This window comes from Hyperolius riggenbachi, chromosome 3 (genome assembly GCF_040937935.1).
Source record: "Hyperolius riggenbachi isolate aHypRig1 chromosome 3, aHypRig1.pri, whole genome shotgun sequence".
Classification (NCBI taxonomy): domain Eukaryota; kingdom Metazoa; phylum Chordata; class Amphibia; order Anura; family Hyperoliidae; genus Hyperolius; species Hyperolius riggenbachi.
The window spans coordinates 386911248-386938827 of record NC_090648.1 but is presented as its reverse complement, the minus strand read 5'-3'; the positions used below and the strand labels follow the sequence as shown (position 1 = coordinate 386938827).

The window sequence follows — 27580 nt, the reverse complement described above, 5'->3', positions numbered from 1 at the left end:
CCAGCCAGTCCAGCTTCTAGTGGTGTGGTGGGCAAGAGGCGGATCTCCTAGCCCCGTGATTATGTCATGTGACAACAGCTCCTGGCTCACAGGAGTGTGTAGTGGATGGGAGTCTCGCGGTGCCGCTGGGGCTGATGGTTACATCCCCCAGTGTCCCAGTGTGCAGGATCAGAGCCTCTATTGAAAAAAAGTTTATCTGCTGCCAGCGCTGTGCACATCCCTCCAGCTTTCAGGTGTTTTCTTCTTCAGCCAGCTGTAAGTGAACAGAGCTTCTTGTTATGCATGTTAAAATAACAATATTTATCCTAGTGATGTTTACTGTGTCTTCTCCCCTTCCCCCCACCCTGGGAGAATCTTACTATTCCCCATACTCTGATTTGCTGTAGTCCCCTCTGTTGGGGCACTGTGGCCCTCTAATGCTTTACCCACTCCATGCTCTGTGATATCACCCTCCTACTCAGCTGTACACACAACAGCCACAGCCGAGAGTGGCCAAACTGCGCATGCTCACTACATTCCAGGATGCAGCTGCTGTGCATACCCATTAAGCTGCAAGAACCCGGTGCATGGCATTTGTGAGTGCTAGGAGGGTAGTGGCTTTTTGTCTTTAAACAGGGGGAAAAGTTCTATTTTACTTACCTGGGGTTTCCTCCAACCCCTTGTAGCCTTACGGTCCTTCTGGTCCATTTCTTTGTCCCGCTGTCTCCTTCCACAAGCTTGCCCGCTAGACCAGTCATGGGCTACTGCGCATGCGACCCAGGCTGTGCGCCTATTCAGTCTGGATCATTCTGTGCATGAGCAGATCGCTCCCAGCCATGGGAGCACAAACAAGGAGATGCATGCGCTGTAGCCCACGACTGGCGATCTTTCAGAGGGTGATAGTGACACAATAAAGGGATCTGTAAGGCTACGGTGGGGGCTGAAAGAAGCCCCAGGTAAGTAAAATAGATATTTTCGTGTCTCAGGTATGTTTTAAAATCACAGTAACTAAAGCTCATTGTTTTCCTTTCTTGGGAGTAGGGATGAGTGTTGTGAATGTTCTGAATGCTTCTGAACAGATCTCAAATAACAGATAACAAACAGATCTCATAATTGTGCATGGCAGCAGGAGGGGTTTAACTCACCCTTGCCGCTGCCTCTGTGCGCTGCCCTTCATGTTGCGTTGCAGCTCTCCAGTTACATCCACCTGACTGAAGGAGAAAGTAGCTGGAGAATGCACAGAAGCAGTGACAGGGTTAGTAAATATCTCCCCCCGACACACACACATGCGCAACAGTTTAAATCTGAGTTCCGTTCGGAGGCATTCGGAACACCGGCACCTGTAATGCTGCTGGGACGAGGGGGGGGGGGGGGGGCGGTTTGATAGTGGGCCTTGGGCGGCAAAAAGTACAAATCCGGCCCTGCATCTTACCCCTGAGTCCATGGCGGCCTGAGGCTTCACCCTGTGCCCGCATGTCCCGGCCCCCACTTTACATGTATGCGTAACTGGGTGCAGTATATGTTAACAAAATACTACAGTCTGTTTTGTATTACACCTAGTAGTAAAGGGAACCTTAACCAGTTTGCATTCTGATTGTTTTTACCACTTAAGATTCCTTACAATTTTGTCATTTCAGCTGTAACGTTTGATACAGCAATAACTTTTTTTTTTTTAGCACTTATGCCAATATATATATACTGTATATATATTGACTCAATGTCCTAGTGTAAGAATGGCTGCAGTTTACATTTTTCTATTTTTCTAGTGAAAATTTTAAATATATATATATATACATATATATATATACATATATATATATATATATATATATATATATATATATATATATATATATATATATATATATATATATAAAATTTTCACTAGAAAAATAGAAAAATGTAAACTACAGCCATTCTTACACTAGGAATTGAGTCATTGTGTGTTAGGGTTAGAAAAAGTAGACGGAGCCAACACCAGCCAAATACATACCTGGGCAAAGCCGGATCATCAGTGGGTGGAGACAAATACAAATTTCACTGTAAAAATGTAAACTGCAGCCATTCCTACACTGTTTATGGCAGGGTTCTCAAACTTTGCACAGTTGGTCACTGGGTCACTGGGATTAATAGTCAGAAAAGTGGGTGGAGCCTACAAAAGGCAATCAAAATTCACATATTGATTTTCAAGGGGAATATTGAATTGCTGCCATTCTTGCACTGTTAATGGCACAAGCCTCAAATCTGGTACAGTTGGTCACTAGGTGACTGGGGTTCAAATTCAGAAAAGAGGGTGGAGCCACAAACAGCCAATCAGTTTGTTCCATTTCAATGCAAATTATTGATGCCAAAAACCGCAAAGCTCACAAACTAGGTCATTGAGTAATTGAGTACTTGTGTGTTAGGGTTAGAAAATGTAGCCGGGTCATTTTTTCTTTTTTAGGACAATCTAGGCTTAATTTGGGTAATACTTTTTTTTCCAAGAATGATTTAGCTTTATAGGTATTTTAAAGGTGAAATAAAGGCATGAATGCAGAAAATACTCTTTTTTTTTACATTTCACTCTTCCTAATTTTTACATGACAAATGCCACAGTTATAAAACACCTCAAAATATATTTTTCCTCCTCCAAGTCATAGCAACTCAGAGGGAGAAGTAATTAGGGGTCCATCCATCGTCAAAACCCTGAATTAACCATGTGCAGGGTGCGCACTAGAGCTATAGCAGCACCCAAGTCAGGCACTACTTGGTTGATGCCGCATGCCAAAAACTTTGCCTGGGCACCTGTAGCAATTGGATGGGATCACCAGGGTGCAGTTTTGGGACCCAAGTGCAATACAGATACATTGCTAGGCAACAGTAAGCAAAATATCTATTTAGCATTGAGTCCCTAAACTGTCACCCTAGCAATCGCATCCGTGATGGCTATAAATGCATGTAGGGGAGAGCAAAGCAGGATGTGAAATTCAATTTCATCTGTGAAATCTTAAGGGTATAAGTGACATGTGACATTATGAGATATGCATGTGTATGTACAGTGCCAAGAATACAAATTACTAGGCTGTGTTCCTTTATTTTTATTTTTTTTTAAAGAGTTAACATTCAGGTATGCACGTTTCTCTCAAGTCTGCAGCCAGTCGGACCATAGAGTAACCCTCACTGATAAGGAATCACAGCCTTAAAACACTTTCCTGGCTTCTGAGAGCAAGCAATAAAAAAAGTCAAGAGTTCATAAACATTAGCTCTCAGACACAGAAACACTGTTTCATTGAGCAGAGCCAAAATAATAAATCTACTTTAAATCTCACATATTTCACAACCTCAGATCAAAGGATCCAATAACTTGACTATCCCCCGAGTCCAACTAAAAACACTGGAAGCCAGAGCCTTCTGTCATGCTGCCCCTACCCTACCCTTTGGAATGCCTTGCTAAACTTAATAAAAAACAGCTCCAAACCCGGACACATTTAAATCAAAACTGAAAAGCCACCTGTTTCATCTGGCATTTATAATGACATGACTTTTCCCCTCTACACTTCACTATGTACTGATCTGAGACAAGCTTATGCTCTTTGGGCCCTATAGGCAAATAGCACTTTACAAATGTTTTGTGGTTTTTGAGTTTTTAAACAGAACATAACACTGTGGGATATCAAAAAGTATAGTAGGAAGATAGATACAGTTTTTATCTTATCAGTTTATTTTTACTTTTTTTAAGCCCCTACCTGCACCTGTGAATATTATGCCATCAATAATCCCTTGCCCAGTGGCTTCTACTTCTTCCACATTCCTAACCTCCTTGTCACCTAGCAAACAAAGGTTTCAACAACAACTAATAATAATTGTGATTATGGAACATTCATTTCCAGCTATTTCTATCATCTAAATCCTTTACAGATATCTGTAGTGGGATAGACATAAACTAACGGATAGAGATATCCGTTAGTTTATCTCCATCCCCCCCCCCCCCCCCCCCCCCCCCCCAGAAATTACTTAGCAAAGTTAAAAGAAGATCTAAAGTGAATTTTAAAAGCCTAAATAAAATATGCCTTCATTTTATCCAGCAGCTACATTTTGCCAAGAGCCCATTTTCCGAAGAGTCCATTTTCCCATTCCCCCCCAGAGAAGGTGGGTATAGAACTGCGTCAGTGTAGGAGTGGGAATGGGAGATGTCATGTTCAGCTTTCAGGGCACAGCCAATCTTCCTGCCTGCAGTTAGGTTACATGCTAACTTTGATTTTCAAACTGGGAGGCCCACATTTGAAATTCCCATCAGGGACATTTTAAACAATTTCAAAGTGCATCTTAATTGCTATGGCTGATTGCAAAAAACTATATTTTTCATCGTTATGCCACAAACACACATCTAACAATTATCAAATGTCCACATTAAAATTCACTGGCTCTGTTTTTAAATTTCATGTAGGCAAGCTAGATCCACTACAAGCTGATTAGATGTCAATTGATACAGTCTCTGCTTGAAGGTCTGTAATCTGCTTCCCATCATCAGTTATTTTAGAAGGACGCTGCAAGAAAAGACACAAACTTTGCTGAAATGTCAGGTACATTACATAGGTAGACAGATGTTTATGTACATATGGCAAAATACCCTATATTCATAATTAATTAAAAACCGTTACATACAATAAAATAAAACAAACTTCTCAATTATATATTAGGTAACACCAGTAAAACCTTCTTTACAAAAATTATTGACATAAGTGGTAAATAAATCCTTAAAGTACCCCTACCTTGTTTATTAATAAGATTATTTTAATGCTTTTTTATTATCTGTGCTGTGACATAAGAGTTACAGCACAATCCTTCCCCTTTAGTGCCCCTCCACTTCCTCCCGTCCCCCCACCCCCGTCCCTCGCTCTGCTCATCCATAATGCAGGGTTCCCTGATGAGAAGAGAGGAAGTGTCAGTACTCGCCGCTATTAGTTCCAATCTGCACAGCGCACTGTGGAGCGGTCTTGAGGTAATTTAGCTCAGAATGATAGTGTACTAATAGCTGTATTAGTACACTATCATTCTGAGCTAAATTACCTCAAGACCGCACACAGCACAGCTCTGCAGCGCACTGTGCAGGTAGGAACTAATAGCGGTGAGTACAGGGGGTGTTCTTGATGGCGGGCAGAGAGGAGGAAGTACTGACACTTCCTCCCTGCCCATCCTCGACGTTCTGCTCCAGTCAAAGGTTTCAGCTGAGGAGAACAGGGAACAGGTGGGGCGCTAAAGATGGAGGAAACTGCTGTTATTTATGTCACAGCACAGCTAATAAAAAAAAAATATTTTAAGTATGTTATTTTCAAGAGAGGTCAGGGTACTTTAAAGAGCCATGTAAATACAATGTGCATCCCAAGCCGGCTGTCTGGGTATCACCCTGGACTCCGCACTCACCTTCACCCTCCCACATCCAAAACCTCACAAAGTCCTACTACTTCCAGCTCCGTAACATCTGCAAGATCCACCCTTTCCTAATCTCTGCCACCACCAAACTCCTCATCCATGCCCTCATAATTTCCTGCCTTGATTACTACAATGCCCTTCTGCTGCAGTTCATCATGAATGCGGCAGCCAGAATTATCCACCCCTCCCATCGCTCCACCACAGCGGCTCCATGAATCCCTCCACTGGCTTCTTATCCAGTCCAGAATCAGATTCAAGATACTGTGTCGAACCTACAAATCTGTCCACAAAACCTGTCCAACCTACATTTCTGATCTTACTCAGGTACACACCTAGCCGCTCACTCCGCTCCTCCAATGAACTTCGCCTGACCGCCCCCCACATCACCTAGTCCCATGCATGCCTCCAGGATTTTTCAAGAGCTGCTCCAACACTATGGAACTTCCTACCTCCTCCCATTAGGGCAGCCCCCTTCTTCAACATCTTCAAGAAGGCCCTCAAAACTCACGTTTACACTCTGGCCTACCACCTCTCACTGGTGCTCTAAACCCGCAGCTGAACTCTGGTCCCCTACCTTTCCTGTCCCTACCTCTCCCTCTAAAATTTAAGCCTTCGGGCAGGGTCCTCCTCCTTGTGTGTCTTACCTGATCATGCACCCCCATCACTGAGCATCCATGCTATGCATTTGAGTGAACTGAACTTGCCTAATCCCCATGCTTCTATCCAGTGACTGACTAATCATTACCTTGTACCAGTGGTGCTCATCAGAGCTAGGATATCCGAGGTACTCGGATAATCCTAGCTCTTTTTCACTATTCGAGCTCGAATACCGAACTCGAATAGTATTAGCTATCCGGGCTGTGCTATCCGAGCGCACTCGGATAGCAAGCAGCTATCCGGAGATATCCTAGCTATCCGAGCTCGAATAGCGTCACGAGCTCGGATAGCGTCACGACAGACGTCACCTCGAGTCCTCACAAGTGAATCAGAGGGCTCCCAGCCCTCTGACTGCAGCCAATCACAGAGGGGGAGCCTGGCCAAGCCCCCCTCTATAAATAGCGGACGCCATCTTGCCTCACTCGTCCTGCTTGCGACTTACTGACTGATTGTACTGAGAGAACTGCTCCAGTGCTTTTTGTCTGTGTGCAAGTGCATTTCCATTGCTCTAAACCTAGCGTTTTTACACTCCAACACTTGATCTTCAACTGTATTGCTTTGTATTGTAGATAGATTGTATTTTAGGCAGTTTAGTTAGTGTGATTAGGGACTAGGGAGGGAGACTGTCACTGGTGCTGCTGCTGCAGGCCTGCAGCCAGCAGCTAGGCCCTGTGCCTGCCCTGCTCTGTGCTCTAGTCTCTAGTTACCTGTGCTCTCACCCAGGGCCGGCCCTAGACTTTTTGCCGCCTGAGGCAAAATTGGAAAAAAAATCGCCCCCCCCCTCCCTCGCCTGAGTCCCCCGATCTGCGCTCCTCCTCCAGCGTAAAGTACCAGCCAGCGCGCATATGTTGAAGAGGCAACGGGCGGAGGAATCACTTACCTTTTCCGCGTTCCATTGTGCGCTTCACTGACGTCACTTCCTGCAATGCCGTCCACTTACAATACAGTGGGCGGCGTTGCCGGAAGTGACGTCAGTGGAGCGCGCGATGGAACGCGGAAGAGGTGAGTGATTCCCCCGCCCGTTGCCTCTTCGTCATATACACGCTGGCTGGTACTTTACGCTAGAGGAGGAGCGCAGATCGGGGAACCCAGGCAAGGGAGGGGGGTCCGACCCCCCTCCCCGCCGCTAGGCCCAATACCCCCTTTCTGCCCGCTACCCCTCCAGCTCAGCGGGCGGCCCCAGCGTCCATGGAGAGGCGGGTGCCGCCCCCCCAGATTTGCCGCCAGAGGCAAATGTTTCACCCCGCCTCATGAGCGGGCCGGCCCTGCTCTCACCTGTCCTACTCTACTCCTGTACTACTACTTCTGTGTTAGATAGAATATTGTACTATTTTGTAGTTAGCAAGGCCCAGCTTTACTGCTATACCTGTCCGGCTGTATCTGCCTCTCAGTAATCTAGTCACACCTGTTGTACTATTTAGCTCGATTCTTCTATTGTTTAGTTAGTACTAGTAGTACTGTGTGTACTCACTCACTGTACTCTAGTCTGTGTTTAGGGACCTCAGTTAGCGTCAGCTAGGGTCTTAGTGTGCGTGTGCACGCACCCTCCAGTTAGTGCTACACCCGTCCTCCTATTGTTTATATATATACTACTTCTATTGTGTCTTAGCTGAATTGTACTGTAGTCTGACACCGTCAGTCAGCGTCAGCTAGGGTCTTTGTGTGCGCAGTGCACATCTGCGCTGTCAGCACCCTCCAGTTAGTGCTACACCCGTCCTTCTATTGTTTATATATATACTACTTCTATTGTGTCTTAGCTGAGTTGTACTGTAGTCTGACACTGTCAGTAAGCGTCAGCTAGGGTCTTTGTGTGCGCAGTGCACATCTGCGCTGTCAGCACCTTCCAGTTAGTGCTACACCCGTCCTCCTATTGTTTATATATATACTACTTCTATTGCGTCTTAGCTGAATTGTACTGTAGTCTGACACCGTCAGTCAGCGTCAGCTAGGGTCTTTGTGTGCGCAGTGCACATCTGCGCTGTCAGCACCCTCCAGTTAGTGCTACACCCGTCCTCCTATTGTTTATATATATATATATATATATACATACTACTTCTTTGTGTCTTAGCTGAATTGTACTGTAGTCTGACACCGTCAGTCAGCGTCAGCTAGGGTCTTTGTGTGCGCAGTGCGCACTCTCTCGTTAGCGCTACACCGATCTCTGCTGTAGAGTACACCTGTCTGTCACCTCACACACCCACCACCAACAGTCCCACCCCATTAAAGTACCCCACTTGTCCCTCCCACCTTTACATACATAAGTTTTTTTTTCATTTGTATAATATTAAAAATATACAATGTCTGGCACTGGCAGCCGCGGTCTGGGCAGGGGCAGCAAGGGCAGCAAGGGCATCGCCAAGAGAGGAGGTCGTGGGCGTGGCAGCCGCGCCACCACCACCATGCGCAGTTCTGCGTCTGCACCAGTGGCTATTCCGCCATTAGCCACTGGCCGTGGACGCCTTGGACGCCCAACAGCTGGGAGTCATGCTGCAGAGACACAGCAGCAGCAGCAGCGTGTGGCCCAGATGTTCCTCCCACCGCCAGGTCGTAGCCGTCCTATTGAGGAGAAGGACGCAGACGCTGTGGTGGAACTGATGGTGGATGAGCAGGCCACCATTAGCTCTGGAACAGAGTCCTCCACCCCCGCCACCACTCCTGTTCGCAAGAGCAGCAGCAGCCGCCCAGCACTGCCTGGGGAGCAGGAGGAGGAGTGCAGTTCTCCAGCCCCAGCAGGAGATCAGGAGACGAGTTCTGCCAGTGCCACCACCAGCCGCACCAAGAACCCCCCCACCACCACCACAGGGAGACCAGCGGCAGCAGCACCTTCCAGCCGAAGGGGCAACTTCACCTCCCCAATATGGAATTTTTTCACCCTTCCATATTTAGAGTGCAAGTATGCCACCTGCAACCAGTGCCGCAAGCAGCTCAGCAGAGGAAAGGAGCCCTCTGCGTTTGGCACCACCTCTCTGGTCAACCACCTTGCAGGGAAACACTTTCACGAGCATGAGGAGTTCGTGAAGTTGAAGGAAACTGGCAGCGGCAGTGGCAGACCCGCCACCACTGCGAAGCCGTCGGCAGCAGGAGTGCGTCAGCAACGCACTGCTTCTCCTCCCTCTGCAACTCCTGCCGCCGACACTGAGGCCTGTTCTGGCAGCCAGTCCTCAGTGGCCTCCTCTGCTCCCTCCACTGCTTCCCATGTCAGCAAAAGACCTCGCCAGACCCTGCTCAGCGACACCTTCCAGGGGGTGGTCAGGGTTCTGCCTCCCAGCAGCCGTCGCGTGCGTCAGCTGAACGGCTTGCTGGCACGGGCCATGTGCTCCCAACTCCTGCCTTAGTCCCTTGTGCAGGAGGGGAGTGACATGCGTGCGCTCCTGATGTGTGCAGCCTCCGATTGGCCAATCCCCAGCCGACATTTTTTCGCACGCACGGCCATCCCTGCAGTTCACCGCTCTGTGATGGCCAGTGTCGGGAGAGGGCTAGAGCACGCGGTGGGTCAACGGGTCCACGTCACCATGGACTCGTGGAGCAGCCGGTTTGGGACAGGCCGCTATCTGTCCTTCACCGCGCATTGGGTCAGCTTGGTGGAAGGGGGTGAGGAGGGGGGAGCAGCATCGGCCGGCACTGCCAGAGCAGCAGCAGCACCAACAACGCAGTGGGTGGTGCCACCATGCAGGGTCAGCGGAACAGCAGCAGGTTCCTCTGATCCGCTTCCATCCTCCGCCACACCAGCCCAAACCCCCCGCCTCAGCAGCAGCGTGAAGCCCCGCCACTGCCAAGCGCTGCTGGAATTGGTCAGCCTGGGGAAGACCAAACTGACGGCGAACCACGTCCTGGCCAAACTCCGAGAGCAGGAGAGGAATTGGCTGACCCCCAGAGGCCTCAGAGTCGGAGAGGTGGTGTCCGACAATGGTGCAAACCTGGTCGCTGCCGTCAGCAGGAGAGACCTGACCCACATCCCCTGCCTGGCGCACGTCCTGAACCTGGTAGTCCAAAAGTTCCTGCGGACCTACCAGGGGATGGACCGACTCCTTGAGGCGGCAAGGAAGGTTGTGCGTCACTTCCGGCACTCGCCTGCAGCCGTGGCGAGCCTGGAAGAGGTGCAGAAGGAGCTGCACCTGCCACAGCACCGGCTCATGCTCGATGTTCCAACTAGCTGGAACTCCACCCTGGCGATGTTGGAGCATCTGGTTGAACAGAGGTAGGCTGTCAGCCAGTACGTTGCACGAGCAACAGTTGCCTCCCTCACTGCAACTGGGCGTGCCGCCACCAACCTCCCGTCCATCATCTCCACGGAGGACTGGGGGCTCATGCAGCAGGTGTGCTCAGTCCTGGCACCCTTCCTGCAGGCCACCAACATGGTGAGCAGGGACCATGCAATGGTGTGCGAGTGGGTCCCCTTGGTGCGTGTGCTGGACAGGGCCCTGTATGCACTGGTGGAAGAGGGAGCGGCAGCCTTGGACCAGCAGGAACTGCAGGCAGCTTCACAGGCCACCTCTGAGGAGGAGGGCTCGGAGTTGGTGGAGGTCCCTGACCTTGCTGCTGATGAGGGGGAGCAGCAGAGCGCAGCTGGACTGGTGCGGGGGTGGAGAGAGGATGAGGTGGAGGAGGCAGAGGAGGACAACAATGTCGGCTCTGGGGCTGCCGATGATGTGCCAACAGACGTGGCCAGACTGTTCCCAATGGCAGCGCACATGCTGAGGTGCCTGCGCAAGGACCCAAGGGTGATCCAGATGAAGCGGAGGCAGGACATCTGGATCTGCATGATGCTGGACCCATGTCTGAAGGGGAAGCTCAGCCAGTTCCTGCCTGCAGGAGGAGACCGTGCGCAACAAATGAGGGATTTGCAGCTGTCCCTTGTTGAGCGCTTGCAGGAAGCCTTCCCTGAGCCATCCACCCCCACTGTCCAGCCAGCACAGAGGCAGCAGCAGGTGCCTGCATCCACCAGCAGCAAGCGCTCGCGCACCACAGACCTGCTGTCTCTGACCCAAGAGCTCTACATGAGTGTAGAGCTGCCAAGGACTACAGAGGAGGTGCCTGCAGCAGCATCCTTCTCCAGTCACAGGCAGCGCTTGACCCGCATGGTGGCTGACTACATGGGGTCCTTCAGCGGGCTTGACAGCGTGGCCCCTGTTGATCCCATGGAGTATTGGGTCAAGCACCTGCCGATCTGGAGCGAGCTTGCGCAGTACGCTCTGGAAGTGCTCTCCTGCCCCCCTTCCAGCGTACTGTCAGAGCGTTGCTTCAGTGCAGACGGTGGAGTCGTCACTGAGAAGCGATCTCATCTGTCTCACAAGTCTGTGGACAGACTGACGTTTCTCAAAATGAACCAGGCTTGGGTGGAAGGCGAATTCATGGCCACTGTTGTCGGCGAGAGGGGTACATGAAGTGTCGACTGCCACACACACATACACCTGCTGCTGCTGCTGCTGCTGTTATATTTCATCCTGCTGTCTGTGTGTTTCCACTGCCAGGGAACACATTACAAGGTGCTGCTGCCCAAGCGCCACCAGCTATTACGCACAAAAATAGCTGCATTAATTTGAAAAAAAAATTGTAATTATTTTAGAGGTGTCCGGGTTGAAAACTGTGCTGTCCCAATTGTGTATTGGACACAATGTGGGCTTCATGACCGCTGTCTGGAACCTCATGCTGTTCATTTACGGCCCTGGGACCACCGCTAGGACCCAGGGCCTACTATGTCTCGCTGCCTGCCCTCCTGCCTGCTGCCAAATGCCAGTCTGCCACACACACTTATCCTCCTCACGCTGCCTGCTGTTATATTTCCTCCTGCTGTCTGTGTCTCCTCTCCACTGCCAGGGAACACATTACAAGGTGCTGCTGCCCAAGCGCCACCAGCTATTACGCTCAAAAATAGCTGCATTAATTTGAAAAAAAAATTTTTTTTAATTATTTTAGAGGTGTCCAGGTTGAAAACTGTGCTGTCCCAATTGTGTATTGGACACAATGTGGGCTTCACGACCGCTGTCTGGAACCTCATGCTGTTCATTTACGGCCCTGGGACCACCGCTAGGACCCAGGGCCTACTATGTCTCGCTGCCTGCCCTCCTGCCTGCTGCCAAATGCCAGTCTGCCACAAACACTTATCCTCCTCACGCTGCCTGCTGTTATATTTCCTCCTGCTGTCTGTGTCTCCTCTCCACTGCCAGGGAACACATTACAAGGTGCTGCTGCCCAAGCGCCACCAGCTATTACGCTCAACAATAGGTGCATTAATTTGAAAAAAAAATTGTAATTATTTTAGAGGTGTCCGGGTTGAAAACTGTGCTGTCCCAATTGTGTATTGGACACAATGTGGGCTTCACGACCGCTGTCTGGAACCTCATGCTGTTCATTTACGGCCCTGGGACCACCGCTAGGACCCAGGGCCTACTATGTCTCGCTGCCTGCCCTCCTGCCTGCTGCCAAATGCCAGTCTGCCACACACACTTATCCTCCTCACGCTGCCTGCTGTTATATTTCCTCCTGCTGTCTGTGTCTCCTCTCCACTGCCAGGGAACACATTACAAGGTGCTGCTGCCCAAGCGCCACCAGCTATTACGCTCAAAAATAGCTGCATTAATTTGAAAAAAAAATGTAATTATTTTAGAGGTGTCCGGGTTGGAAACTGTGCTGTCCCAATTGTGTATTGGACACAATGTGGGCTTCACGACCGGTGTCTGGAACCTCATGCTGTTCATTTACGGCCCTGGGACCACCGCTAGGACCCAGGGCCTACTATGTCTTGCTGCCTGCCCTCCTGCCTGCTGCCAAATGCCAGTCTGCCACACACACTTATCCTCCTTATGCTGCCTGCTGTTATATTTCCTCCTGCTGTCTGTGCCTCCTCTCCACTGCCAGGGAACACATTACAAGGTGCTGCTGCCCAAGCGCCACCAGCTATTACGCTCAACAATAGCTGCATTAATTTGAAAAAAATAAGTTGTAATTATTTTAGAGGTGTCCAGGTTGAAAACTGTGCTGTCCCAATTGTGTATTGGACACAATGTGGGCTTCACGACCGCTGTCTGGAACCTCATGCTGTTCATTTACGGCCCTGGGACCACCGCTAGGACCCAGGGCCTACTATGTCTCGCTGCCTGCCCTCCTGCCTGCTGCCAAATGCCAGTCTGCCACACACACTTATCCTCCTCAAGCTGCCTGCTGTTCTATTTCCTCCTGCTGTCTGTGTCTCCTCTCCACTGCCAGGGAACACATTACAAGGTGCTGCTGCCCAAGCGCCACCAGCTATTACGCTCAACAATAGCTGCATTATTTTGAATTAAAAAAAAAGTTGTAATTATTTTAGAGGTGTCCGGGTTGAAAACTGTGCTGTCCCAATTGTGTATTGGACACAATGTGGGCTTCACGACCGCTGTCTGGAACCTCATGATGTTCATTTATGGCCCTGGTACCACCGCTAGGTACCAGGGCCTATTATGTCAGTCACATCACACTGCCTGACACCCATTACTCCTCCTCCTGTAGCTGCCTTGAGCTTCTGCTGTCTGTGTGCTGCTACCACTGCCAGGGAGAACAGAAGAAGAACTATTTTCTACTGCCACCTGCCCACCCACTCTCCTACCGAGTACCGACCGACTATTACCACACACTACAAATAGCTGCAAGCCTGCAACTACTACTTTTTCCTCCTACTGATGTCTGTGTTTTACCACCGCCAGGGTACACAGAAAAAGGCGCTGTGGCTTGCAATGTGCCACTACCTACCTATTATGCCATCAACACAAATATAACTATGGTGTTATTACAATAAAATATTTCCAAAAATGAAGTAAAAAAATATTACAAAAGAAAGGAAAACCAAGACACATAATATAATGATAGAGAAGAAGAGGAAGAAGAAGAAGAAGATAAAGAAGAAGAAGAAGAAGATATAAAAGAAGAAGATATAGAAGGAGAAGAAGATATAAAAGAAGAAGATATAGAAGAAGAAGAAGAAGAAGAAGAAGATATAGAAGAAGATATAGAAGAAGAAGAAGAAGAAGATATAGAAGAAGAAAATATAGAAACAGAAGATATAGAAGAAAATAATATAGAAACAGAAGATATAGAAGAAGATATAGAAGAAGAAGAAGATATAGAAGAAGAAGATATAGAAGAAGAAGAAGAAGATACAGAAGAAGAAGATATAGAAGAAGAAGAAGAAGATATAGAAGAAGAAGAAGATATAGAAGAAGAAGATATAGAAGAAGAAGATATAGAAGAAGAAGAAGAAGATATAGAAGAAGAAGAAGATATAGAAGAAGAAGATGAAGACGACGTAAATGAAGACTTCCAACAACCATTTTGGACACACCTTCTCATGCAAACACTTTTCATGAAGTTAATTTACTTTTTTTGAGACCTTTTTTATAACTACTACATCACCACATAATCACTTGATGTTTTTCTTCATAAAAAAGGTGGTTTCATGCATCATTGACCTCCTATACAAGTTTTACAAGCTATTTAAGGCCAGCTCGAATATTTTACTCGAATACAGACTCGGATAGTGACATCGGATATCCGAGGTCGAATCGGATATTCGATTACATCGGATATCCGACTTCGAGTGAATTCGGATAGTTTACTATCCGAATTCGACCAAACTCAAATAGGATAATGAGGTATCCGAGCAACAGTACTTATACGGTGCTGCGTGATCTGGTTTTTCTTGTATTCCTGTATTATCTTATTGCTGTATGTCACCCCATGATATTGTCTGTAACTTTAACTAATGTCCAGTGCTGCGTAATATGTTGGCACTTTATAAATAAATAAAATAAAATAAATAGTAATAAGCTCTTATCCTAATATGCACTACACTTTTTGTGAGACATGGTTCACTTCTTCAGGAGCTTGGTTATGCCAATAGTTGGAAGAAGGTGTACTTTTAAGTCTGCTAATGGTAAAAAAAAAAAAAAAAGACAACTGAATGAATGAGAATTTGGGATCTGCTTTGTGTATGCTGGTTATAAATGAGAAAGGGGTGCTTAAATTGTCTGTCCATGTGCTTTGTAGATAGCTTAAAAAGGGAAGCACAGTGTTCTACACTACATGCTTCTCCAATTATTACCCAATTATTACAAAACATGGCATATGCTATTTTCACATTTTACTTTTAATACAACTATACAGCTTTTACTACAACTTTTAATACAATTTACTTTTAATACAACTATACAGCTCAGAAAGGGCATATATAGTTACATAGTTATTTGGTTTGAAAATAGACATATGTCCATCAAGTTCAACCAATAAATAAGGTACAACACTAGCCTGTAGTGCACCCTCACATATCGCAGTTGATCCAGAGGAAGGCGAAAAACCATTACTAAGCATGGTCCAATTAGTCCCACATGGAAAAGAAATTCCTTCCTGACTCCAGATGGCAACCAGCCAAAACCAGCCAAAATCCCTGGATCAACACCACAGGGAATTACCTAATACTTTTAGCCATGGATTTCTTTCAAAGCAAGGAAAGGAGCTAAGCCTCCTTTTAACATTTGTTATAACTACTTCCTTTGATAATACATTCCTCATTTTAATCACTCTTACCGTAAAGAACCCTTTCCTAAATACATGGCTAAAACTTTTTACCTCTATGCGCAGATCATGTCCCCTAGTCCTTTGCACAAGCCTAGGGATAAAATCGCATTGGCCAAGCCTTTTATATATATGTACATGAATTACTTTTACAAGACTTTGTTTTTTTCTACCTACATATATTTATACATGCTAATTAGTTCTCCTCTAAGCCATTTTCTCCAGACTAAATATGCCCAGTTTATCTAACCTCTCCTGGTAAGTGAGACCTTCCATCCCTCTAATCAATTTTGTTTCTCATCTCCGCACCTGCTTGCTCTAAAACTGCAATATCCTTTCAGTAATGTGGTGCCCAGAACTGAATTCCATATTCCAGATGCAGCCTTACCAGAGAGTTAAACAGGGGCAGTATTAAAGGGGAACTGAAGTAAGAGGTATACGGAGGTCGCCATATTTGTTTCCTTTTAATCAATACCAGTTGCCTGGCAGCCCTGCTGATCCTCTGCCTCTAATACTATTAGCCATAGCCCCTGAACAAGCATGCAGCAGATCAGGTGTTTCAGATCTGACAAGACTAGCTGCATGCTTGTTTCTGTTGTTATTCAGATACTACTGCAGAGAAATAGACCAGCAGGGCTGCCAGGCAACTGGTATTGATTAAAAGGAAATAAATATGGCAGCCTCAATATACCTCTTACTTCAGTTCCCCTTTAAGCTAGCCGTTTTTATTTCCCTTTTAATGCATCCCAAAATGTTAATTGCTTTAGCTGCATCAGCTTGACTTTAGATACGATAACTTGTTGTCGACGAGTACTCCTAAGTAAATCCTTCTTGCAGATGTCCCCATCTGTATCCTGTTTATTGTGGGTGGTGCTAAACCGTTGATACTACTAGTGATTTGTAATCAGCTAATTGAGATTACGCAAAATTCTGCGTACATTTTCACAATTATGCTTACACGTAATTATGAGTTGTAAATTCAATTGATTTCGCATAGTCATTCGTAATTTCATGTAAAATTTCACATAATTTTCATGTAATTTCATGCTGACTTTAGCAGTGAATAGCAAAGCCCCCATACATGCTATTGACAACATTTTTCAAAACTACCTTGGAGTTTTTGAGAAAAGCGATTTTAAAAATGCAAAGAAAAAATTGTTTTTAAAATGACATTTAAAAACCATTTTTCTTTGCATTGTTTTTGAAAAATTATTACAAATTATTATTAATTTTTCCACTTGTACCCACTATTCTCCTTAACATATGTAGCAATTTTGGTAGCAATAACATGTAACGGGGCTTTGCTATTAATCACCAAAGTCAGCACAAAATTGTGCAGCATTATGCAAAAAATTATGCGAAATTATGAAATATTACTATTACATACTAAATAATTACAATTTTCTCTGAAATTTCACATTACGATTACGATGCATAAATTGCGAGCTTCGATGCGAAACTTCGCTCATGTGAAATTTCAACCCACCACTGGACATGACCAAAATGCATGACTTCATTTTTCAACATTGAATTTCATCTACCATTTATGTGCCCATATAGCTATCCTATCAGGATCCTTCGGCAATATGTCACTATCTGCCTGAGAGTTGATAACGCTGCAAAATGTAGCATCATCTGCAAAAATAACATAATTACTTTCTACTTCATCTACTAGGTCTTTAATAAATAAAATTAAAAAGTACTAGACCCAGTACTGACCCCTGTGGGACCTCACTGCTAACAGTCACCCATTTTAAATATGATCCATTGACCACAACTCTTTCTTTCTGTCCATTAGCCAGTTCCCTACTCATGCACACCGACTCTTGCCCAGTCCTTGTATCCTCAACTTTTGCAGCAAACAGTTGTGGGGAACAGTATCGAAGGCCTTTGCATAGTCCAAGTATACCATATCTACAGCATTTACAATATCCACACTAGCGTTCACCACATTATAAAAAATGAGCATATTACGTCAAACAAGGCCTCTCCTTAGTAAACCCATGCTGATGCTGAGAAATTAGATTATTCTCTGCTATAAAGTCTTGTATAGCATGTCTTAGGAGCCCGTCAAATAGTTTGCACACAACTGATGTTAAGCTTGCCCTTCTTAAAGCGGATCCGAGATGAAAAACTAACTATAACAAGTAACTTGTCTATATATCTTATCTAAAGTTTAGATAGTTTACACAGCATATCTAGCTGCAAAACTTTAAAAAGTGTATGATTATTTATTCCTGTGATACAATTAGGGCAGCCATGTTCTTTTTGTCATATTGTCACAGGCTAAGGGCTGGAGATGCTATCAGCTTTCTTCAATACCCTCTCCTCTCCCTCCCCCCGGAGCTTTGTTACTTAGAAGCAAAGCTACCACAATCTCCAGTTCATTATTATTATTATTTATTGTATTTATAAAATGCCAACATATTACGCAGCGCTGCACAATAGATAAATGAGTCAACATACAAGGTAGAACATACAGGAAACTCACAACAAAACAAGATCATGCAAATGATTTGATAACAATAGTGTCATAGGTCAAAATAGTGACTGTTCTAGTCCACGAGAGGGGTGATTGTCAGTAAGATTGCATACTCAAGCTGGAAACACTAGGGAGGAGGGCCCTGCCAGAGGCTTACAATCTAAAGGGTGGGGGTGGAGACAATAGGTGCATCTTTTGAGAGGGTGTCTAACAGAACATATTATGGTGCTGGTGTAGGGGGGTATGCGAGCATGAAAAGGTGAGTCCTGAGAGCTTATTCGAAGGTATTAAAGGTGGGGGCGAGTCTGATGGCTGGTGGGAGTGAGTTCCAGAGAGTAGGGGCAGCCCTGGTGAAGTCCTGCAATTGTGCATGTGACTGAGATATGTGTGGTGCGACTAGGTTAGTTCATCTAACATTATGGGAGCATCCAGCATAATTCTAGCTTCATCACTAATATTTAGCAAAGATAATTCTTTCTAGAAGTATATAGCTCTGTATAGAATCTTTGAAGCTCCACAACAATATCTGTAGGACTAGTAACTACACCACCTGCTGGAGTACTCAAAGCTGTAATATGGCTTATATTAGGCCGTTCCTGGCTTTTATTACTAAGGCGGTTCCTGCACCCTAGTAATAACTGAAAGTTGATGTCCGGTTTGATCTCCTTGCTCAAAACAGGCCTGTTTAAGGAAGAATTGTTTATGATTAGCCTTAGCTATTAAGTAATCATTAAGCATATCTTGAGCTTGAATCCATGTAGATCTATTTATATCTGTAGGGTCTGCAATATATGCTACTTCTGTTTCCCTCACTTTAGTAGTTAAGAATTCACCTTGCTCTCTAGTTTTTGACCTATTCATGTTTATCTCACGAATGAAGATTGCCCTTAGAAAAGCCTTTAAAGGAGCAGTTTGCTGTGGCCCACATGGCCATGATTGACAGCGGCGCTTCGCGCCTACCCCGCGGTCGGCCTGAATACTGAGCCCAGAGACCGGGGGAACGGCGGGGAGTGGACCGGTCGGCGTTGGACAGTTGGCTGCAAGGGGCATTAATTTGCCTGATATCTCCTTTAAGGCCTCCCATGACCACAAGAGATGGCCCGAACCTCCGATTTTCGGTTCGCAAACCGGGTTCGCGAACTTCCGCAAAAGTTTGGTTCGCGCGAACTTTCGTGAACCGTAATAGACTTCAATGGAGAGGCGAGCTTGGAAAACTAGAAAAAATTATGCTGGCCACAAAAGTGATGGAAAAGATGTTTCAAGGGGTCTAAAACCGGGAGGGGGGCATGGCGAAGTGGGATACATGCCAAAAGTCCCGGGGAAAAATCTGGATTTGATGCAAAGCAGCGTTTTATGGGCAGAAATCACATTGAATGCTAAATAGCAGGCCTAAAGTGCTTTAAAACATCTTGCATGTGTATACATCAATCAGGTAGTGTAATTAGTGTACTGCTTCACACTGACACACCAAACTCACTGTGTAACGCACCGCAAACAGCTGCTTGTGTAGTGACGGCCGTGCTGGACTACTGCGCACCATGGCGAGATTTCTCTTCCTCACTCAGTGATGTCAGGTTAGGTAATGTCTGACTGCCTTATCAACTTTCCATGGTTCTTTCTCTGCCATTGTTAAAGCTTACATCTATATTTTTTTACATTACATTTTCTGCTTGCGGTTCAGTCCCTGCAACGAGAATCTATTATGGAGGGCAAGTCTGCCATTGTGACCACGGGCAATGGCCGGGGAATCCTGGTTCTATTCCGGTCCGGAGTTGGAGCCTAAGAAACGGCTACCACCACACATCCAAGGAAGGCAGCAGGCAGGCATGCACGTCCCGAGGTAGTGACCAAAAATAACAATACAGGAGGAGGACTTTCGAGGCCCTGCTGTGTATGTGAAATGAATCAACTTTAAATCCTTACACGAGAATCTGATATGGAGGGCAAGTCTGATGGTGCCTTCACTGCGATTCACCAGGCTGGTCTCCTCCTCAAGGAGGCGAGAATCTTTTATGGAGGGCAAGTCTGCCATTGTGAGTGACCACAGGTAATGGCCGGGGAATCCTGGTTCTATTCCAGTCTGGAGTTGGAGCCTAAGAAACCGCTACCACCACACACATTCAAGGAAGGCAGCAGGCATGGCATGCACGTCCCGAGGTAGTGACCAAAAATAACAATACAGAACTCGGAGGAGTACTTTCGAGGCCCTGCTGTATTTGAAATGAATTAACTTTAAATCCTTTAACGAGCATCTGTTATGGCGGACAATGATGACACCACTTGCCTTTCACGAGAATCTGTTCTGGAGGGCAAGTCTGCCATTATGACTAGTGGGTAATGGCCGGGGAATCAGGGTTCAATTCCGGTCCAAAGTGGGAGCCTGAGACCCATGCTGTATAAGTAATGTACCTGCCCTGACTGTGCTTTGCAGACCAGGCATCTGTGGTCAGATGGACCCTTGACCCAGCGGATGACAAACCAATTTGAACGCATTTGCCAAGAATGTGTTATAGAGGGCAAGTCTGCCATTCATTCAACTGTGTGAAACTTTTAATGGTACTTTCTCAGTACCATGGTGACTGACCAGGGGTAATGGCCGGGGAATCCTGGTTCGATTCCGGTCTGGAGTGGGAGCCTAAGAAACGGCTACCACCACCACACATCCAAGGAAGGCAGCATGCATGCTGTGGGCAAAGGAGCAGGAACGGCTACCACCACACATCCAAGGAAGGCAGCAGGCATGGCATGCACGTTCCGAGGTAGTGACTAAAAATAACAATACAGGAGGACTTTCGAGGGCTTGCTGTATTTGAAATGAATTAACATTTCAAATACAGCAAGCCCTCGAAAGTCCTCCTGTATTTGAAATGAATTAACTTTAAATCCTTTAACAAGAATCTGTTATGGCGGACATTGATGACACCACTTGCCACAACAGCTAGGTATATGCAGTGAAGAGGTGGGTTCACTGAACAAAACAGCTAGGTATATGCAGTGATGAGGTGGGTTCACTCAGCACCACAGCTAGGTATATGCAGTGATGAGGTGGGTTCACTGAACACAACAGCTACGTATATGCAGTGATGAGTTGGGTTCACTGAGCACAACAGCTAGGTAAGTATATGCAGTGATGAGGTAGGTTCACTCAACACAAAAGGTAGGTATATGCAGTGATGAGGTGGGTTCACTTAGCACAACAGCTAGGTATATGCAGTGATGAGGTGGGTTCACTGAACACAACAGCTAGGTAAGTATATGCAGTGCTGAGGTGGGTTCACTCAACAAAACAGCTAGGTATATGCAGTGATGAGGTGGGTTCACTCAACAGAACAGCTTGGTATATGCAATAATGGGTATTACAATGTGCAGCTGCCTATCACACACACAGGTAGTCACTGAATGTGCTGGGCCTGGCAGTGGCACACACACAGTATGAATTACAAAAGCTGTCTATGCAACACAAGTGCAGTAATGGGTATTACAATGTGCAGCTGCCTATCACACACACAGGCAGTCACTGAATGTGCTGGGCCGGGCAGTGGCACAGTATGAATTACAAAAGCTGACTATGCAACACAAGTGTCAGTGGGACACACAGAAAAAATAATAGATCACAAGAACAAGATTAGCTCTCAAAAGAGCTGTTGTGGGGGTGCTATTATAGCACTAAGAATCAGCTAGCAGCAAGCTAACAAGCCAAGAGCCTAACTAATCCTTCCCTAGGAGAAACAGTCTGCAGCAGCTTGCCCTTCTCTCACTATAGCAGGCACACAAGTGAGTGTAATGGCCGGGGCTCCCTGCCTTATATAAGGGGGGGGGGGAGTGGCTCCAGGATTGCGTGTAGCCTGATTGGCTACAATGTGCCTGCTGACCTGGATGTAGAGGGTCAAAGTTGACCCTAATGGAGAACTATGGGAGCGAACCGAACTTTCGGGAAAGTTCACGATTGCATGCAAACGCGAACTACCCAAAGGTCGCCTGGAACCGTTCGCTGGGGGAACCGTTCGGGCATCTCTCAAATGACCACTTGCGTTTTGTTGGATCATTATTATATGTATAAAACGTATTAAGTTCTTGTACAATATTCAGATGCGACTTAATTAAGGTGAGCCAAAAAGGGTTCAATTTCCAGGGTAGCCTTGATTTGTATATCCTAAATGGATTGTGAAAGTATACTTTAAGAGGAGAATGATCTGATAAAGATCTTGCCAAATATTCAACTTTGCTCACAAGAGGCAACAAAGTTCGATTTCCAATCGCAAGGTCAATCCTGGAGAGCGACATGTACGTCCTGCTGAAGCATGAAAAGTTAATTCCTTTTGGTGAATATAGTGCCATAGATCTGTTAACCCCAATTCACCTAATAATCTAGCTAATGAGGTCGGCTGACTCACCTGCAACTTTGGTCTATGTCTAAGTACTGATCTAAATACATATTGTAGTCTCCAATCCATAACATTGGAATGTCCTGTACTAGCTCATCGATTGGCTGTAAGCTGGAAGGTGAGAAGGGAGGAGGTATATAAAGGGCAATGACAATACACTCTATCTGATTAAAATATCCATAAATTATAATATATCGACCATCAAGGTCAAGATGTGATGCTACCAATTTGAATTGAATTTTAGCATGAATGAAAATCTACACACCCCTAGAATAAGATGTATGGGTAGAATGAAAAGTTGTCGGGGCCCACTTTTTAGAGAGGCATTTCACAGTTTGAGTAGTTAAATGAGTTTCTTGTAAACAGAAAATGGCAGGACCTCGTTTCTGCATTAAAGAGACTACTGATTGACGTTTAGAATGGTCTGACAGCCCTCTCACATTCCAGCTTACTACTGTAAAGTCCTCCATAGTCCGGATCTAGTGTACCTGAAAAGAAAACAGTCGATAATCATAATGCTTCATACTTAGATTGGTGCTGCTGCAATTAACATTAAGTAAATAAACAAAACATGGACATCCCCCTTTACCCCAGTAAACCTTAACAGTCATCTTAGCATATAACGATAATTATTATGATTCAACAATATACCAATATAGTGCCAAAGCCTTTGTGTCTCTGAGTTCAGAAACCAGAATTATAGCCTTCAGACAGATAAGAAAAAACTCAAAAAAGTCTTTCCCCCAAACCAGGAGCAGGTAAGGAAGAAAAAAGAAAAAACTTTTCAATGTTCAACTCCTGCTCCCAATCTCATTTTGATGCGGATAACTACTATAGAACAAAAATGGTGATCCCGTGTGGGTGGCAGAACCCCTCCATAGTCAGGAAGCTGAGGGAGCTAACGCGAAAGAGTGGTCGCATTGCCAAATCTTTCTTAGCATTTTGTCCTTTTCCATTGTGGACTGCGTTTAGTAATAGGACAGTTCTTAATAAAGAATTATTTCTCAGAAAGACAGCCAGAGAAAACATATGCTCACAGGTAAGTGAACTAAACAAGTGCAGCAGCAAACAGCTTAAAAGCAGAAAGAATCAGTCAACTTCAGCTTGTTGTTTCGAGTGAAAATGTTGCTCAGGCTCCTTTCACACCAGACAACGTGTGCAGGAGCCGTTCTCCTGCATGTGTTGATAGCCTGCAGCGTGTCTTCGGGTATCTGCAGTGTGACGCAATCAGCGGCAGTAGCTATTAATTGAAACCAATGGAAAACGCTGGCTCCTGGCGGATCGACGCTCCCGGGTGCATCGGAACCGCAATGTACCGAAACGCAGCGTCGGGTGTGAAAGGTAAAATGACGTCAATGCGCAACGTCAATGCGCAACGCCGTGCGCCGAGCCGGAAAAGGACCTAGTAAAAACAGCGAGCCCTCAAGCGTGCGCACAGAGGACCGCGCACAGAGACCACGCCGGACCACAGTATGGTGAGTGTGACATTCCCCCCCCCCCTCAGGGGCAACCTCTGGGTGTCCCTAGGACCTGGCTTTTCAGGGAATCTTTGGTGGAACTGTCTGACCAGTCTAGGAGCATGAATATTGCAGGCCGCTTCCCACGAATTCTCCTCCACTCCGAACCCACTTCCATTTAAGTAGATACTGGAGAGAATTCCTAATTTTTCTGCTATCCAGGACTTTTTCTACCTCAAACTCTTCCAAACCGTCCACTAACACTGGTTGAGGAGGATCAGAAGAACGTCCAGGAAAATTGCTAGGAATCACCTTCTTCAGGCAGGAGATATGAAAGACAGGGTGGATGCGTAGGGAGGGTGGGAGGGATAACTTAAAAGCCACTGGATTAATTTGTTTTACTACTGGAAAAGGTCTAATGAACCGGGGAGCAAGCTTCTTGGAGGGACAATGGAGTTTGAAATTTGCTGTGGAAACCCAAACGAGATCTCCAGGAGTTAGAACTGGACCCTCCTTCCTAACTCTGTCGGCGGATCTCTTTCCCCTTTCCTGAGCCTTCTGCAAGGCATTATGAACAGTGTTAAAGTTGTCTTGAATGGCAGAAATTATTTCCTGTACAACTGCCGAAAGAAGCTGATAGGGCTCACTACCAGGTGCACACACCTGGTCCGCCGGTGCACAATCCCTCTGTGGGTCACCAATCCACAATCAAATACTGTATAGTAGAAATGAAGGAGACACTCAATTGGCGAATAAACTTGCGTTTATATCAGAGTAGCAAAACACAACATGTTTCGGGGCGAACCCCTTTTTCAAGTGTACATGCAACCACGTGAAACACAACACACTTATAAGCTGTAATGCACCACCCTTTTCATCAAGGGCCCACCTCCTTTGGTCAGCTTTCCTGTACACCAGGACAAACTGAGGACGAGTCCAGACCAGGCAGAAATGACGGATGATGTCCATAATTGATGAAGAACGGAGACTGACGAGTGGAAGAATGAGTGGAATTGTTAAATGCAAACTCTGCAGTAGCTAACAGGGAGTACCAGTCATCTTGTGAAGTGGATGTAAAACACCTGATATATTGTTCCATCGTTTGGTTTGTTCTTTCTGTCTGGCCGTTGGATTGGAGATGATATCCAGAAGAAAGTGACAGTTTGATCCCAAGATCTTTGCAAAGCTCCAGCCAAAATCTGGAGGTAAATTGGGTTCCTCGGTCGGACACATCAGAGGGTAGTCCGTGGAGTCTCACGATCTCCCGTAAGAAGACTTGGGCAGTTTCAGCAGCAGAAGGCACAGACTTGAAAGGTAGGAAATGGGCCATCTTAGAAAATCGGTCCACCACCACTAGGATGGTAGTGAAACCTTCAGAAGGAGGTAAGTCCACCACAAAGTCCATAGCAATCTCTTTCCATAATTGAGCCGGGACAGGAAGTGGATTTAAAAGACCTCAAGGACGGGCACGAACATTCTTGGAACGGGCACAGGTCACACATGAAGTCATGTAAGACCGTCAGTCTTGGACTAATACAGGCCACCAAAAACTTCGATGAACTAGTTCCATAGTCTTGGTAACCCCAAAATGTCCTGCCAACTTACTGTCATGACAAGCTTGCAGTATTGATAGACAGGTTTTTTCAGGAGCAAAAATCTTTTCCTGAAAACGGTAGAGCCCCTCTTTAACAGGGAGGTCAGGAGGCTCACTCAAACGGGATGAGGCTTGTTGGACTAAATCAAGAAGGCTGGATTGAAGAAGTAGAAAATGTTGGGAAGATAGAACGTTCTCTGGTGCTGGATCAGGAATGGACTCTGACTGGAACATGCGGGACAGGGCGTCCGGTTTGGTATTTTTTGAACCAGGGGCGATAGGTAAGGTGGAAGTTGAACCGGGAGTAAAAGAGTGACCACCGAGCCTGGCGTGGTCTCAATCTCTTTGCAGTCCGGAGATACTCCAGGTTTTTATGATCGGTGAGGATAAGGATAGGTTGTTCTGCTTCTTCTAGGAGGTACCCGCCATTCTTCCAGAGCCGCCTTGATAGCCAGAAGTTCTCGATCAGCTACGTCATAATTTTTCTCTGCGGTATTCAGCTTCCTTGAGAAGAAGGCAACTGGGTGCAGAATAGCCTTTGGACCAAAACGTTGGGAGAGGATAGCTCCTAAAGCGACTTCCGAAGCATCTACCTCAAGAACGAAGGCCTTGGAGGGGTCAGTATGCTTCAGGATAGGAGCAGAAGTGAAACAGACTTTGAGCTTCTCAAAAGCCTCCTGGGCTTCAGCAGTCCAATGAAATGCTTGACAAGTGCTGGCTAACTGCGTGATTGGAGCCACAATCTGTGAGAAATTCTTGATAACTTTCCTATAAAAGTTGGTGAAGCCAATAAGGCGCTGCACTGATTTACGATCAACACGGGTCGGCCAATCCAGAATGGCTGAGACTTTCTGTGGGTCCATCTCCACCCCTCCGGGAGAAATCTTTAACCCCAAAAACTGGATATTCCCCTTGTGAAATTCGCACTTCTCGGGCTTGGCATATAGTCCATGTGTGCGAAGACGGGCCAGAACCTTTCTCACATGACCCCAGTGTTCTTCTTGAGAAGAGGAAAAAATAAGAATATCATCGAGATAGACCACCATGAAGTTATCAATAAAGTCTCTGAAGATGTCATTCACGAAATGTTGAAAAGTGGCTGGGGTATTGCAGAGACCGAAAGGCATTACTAAATATTCAAAGTGCCCGAACCGAGAACGAAAAGCCGTCTTCCATTCCTCTCCTTCACGAATTCTGATAAGGTTATAAGCTCCCCGTAAGTCAAGTTTGGAGAAGATGCGGGCAGAACGTAGTCTCTGTATTAAATCAGGCATGAGAGGAAGAGGGTAACGGTTTTCGACAGTGATCTTATTAAGTTCCCGGTAATCAATGCAGGGGCGTAGAGAACCGTCTTTCTTCTCAACGAAGAAAATTCCAGCTCCAGCAGGAGAGGTTGAAGGCCGGATGAAACCTTTCTTAAGGTTCCCCTCTATGTATTCTTTAAGAACCAAAATCTCTGGCTCGGAAAGGGGATAGGTTCTTCCAAAAGGTATGGGAGCTCCTGGTTGAAGGTAGACAGGACAGTCGTAAGGACGATGAGGAGGAAGAGTGTCCGCTTTTGCCTTATCAAAAACGTCCAAGAAACCGGGATACATCTCAGGAATAATGTCCTTCTTGGGCAAATTCAAACAGAACAGGACTCCAGCATGGGGAAAACATGAACGTAAACAGTAATCAGAGTGGAAGGATACTTCCCGTGAGATCCAGTTTATAGCAGAATTATGAGTCCTCAACCAAGGCATTCCCAAGATGACAGGGAACAGTGGGGATGGCAGTAAATCAAAACTTAAATATTCTTGGGGCTCCCCTTGGATGGTGACAATGAGCGGAAGAGTCTCTAGAGTGACTGGACCAGAGCAAGTAGCAGAACCATCAGCCAGCTGGATGATTAGCGGATGGCGTTTACAGCAAGTAGGTAATCCAAGTCATTGAGCAAGTTGTATATCAAGAAAACACGAGCAGGCTCCTGAATCTACGATGGCCTCAATCGTGACGCTCCTTCCTGGTGATTCCTGCAACGAGAGGGTAAGCGGGACATGAGAAGAGGCGAGCGGAGGTGGCAGGGTACCAC

The 27580-nt window shown here is 46.1% G+C and overlaps 1 protein-coding gene across 4 annotated transcripts in view; it reads right to left on the bottom strand.

Annotated features, from left to right (window-relative positions):
- Window positions 1-3979: 3979 nt before the first annotated feature.
- The window catches only part of DOCK2 (dedicator of cytokinesis 2), a 566587-nt gene continuing 542986 nt past the window's right edge, over window positions 3980-27580 (bottom strand). For all 4 annotated transcript variants that reach the window (XM_068277401.1, XM_068277402.1, XM_068277403.1 and 1 more), the window contains one exon: window positions 3980-4505. In XM_068277401.1, coding sequence (XP_068133502.1) covers window positions 4431-4505 — 75 coding nt within the window. In that variant the 3' untranslated portion in view covers window positions 3980-4430. The remainder of the gene's footprint in view (window positions 4506-27580) is intronic.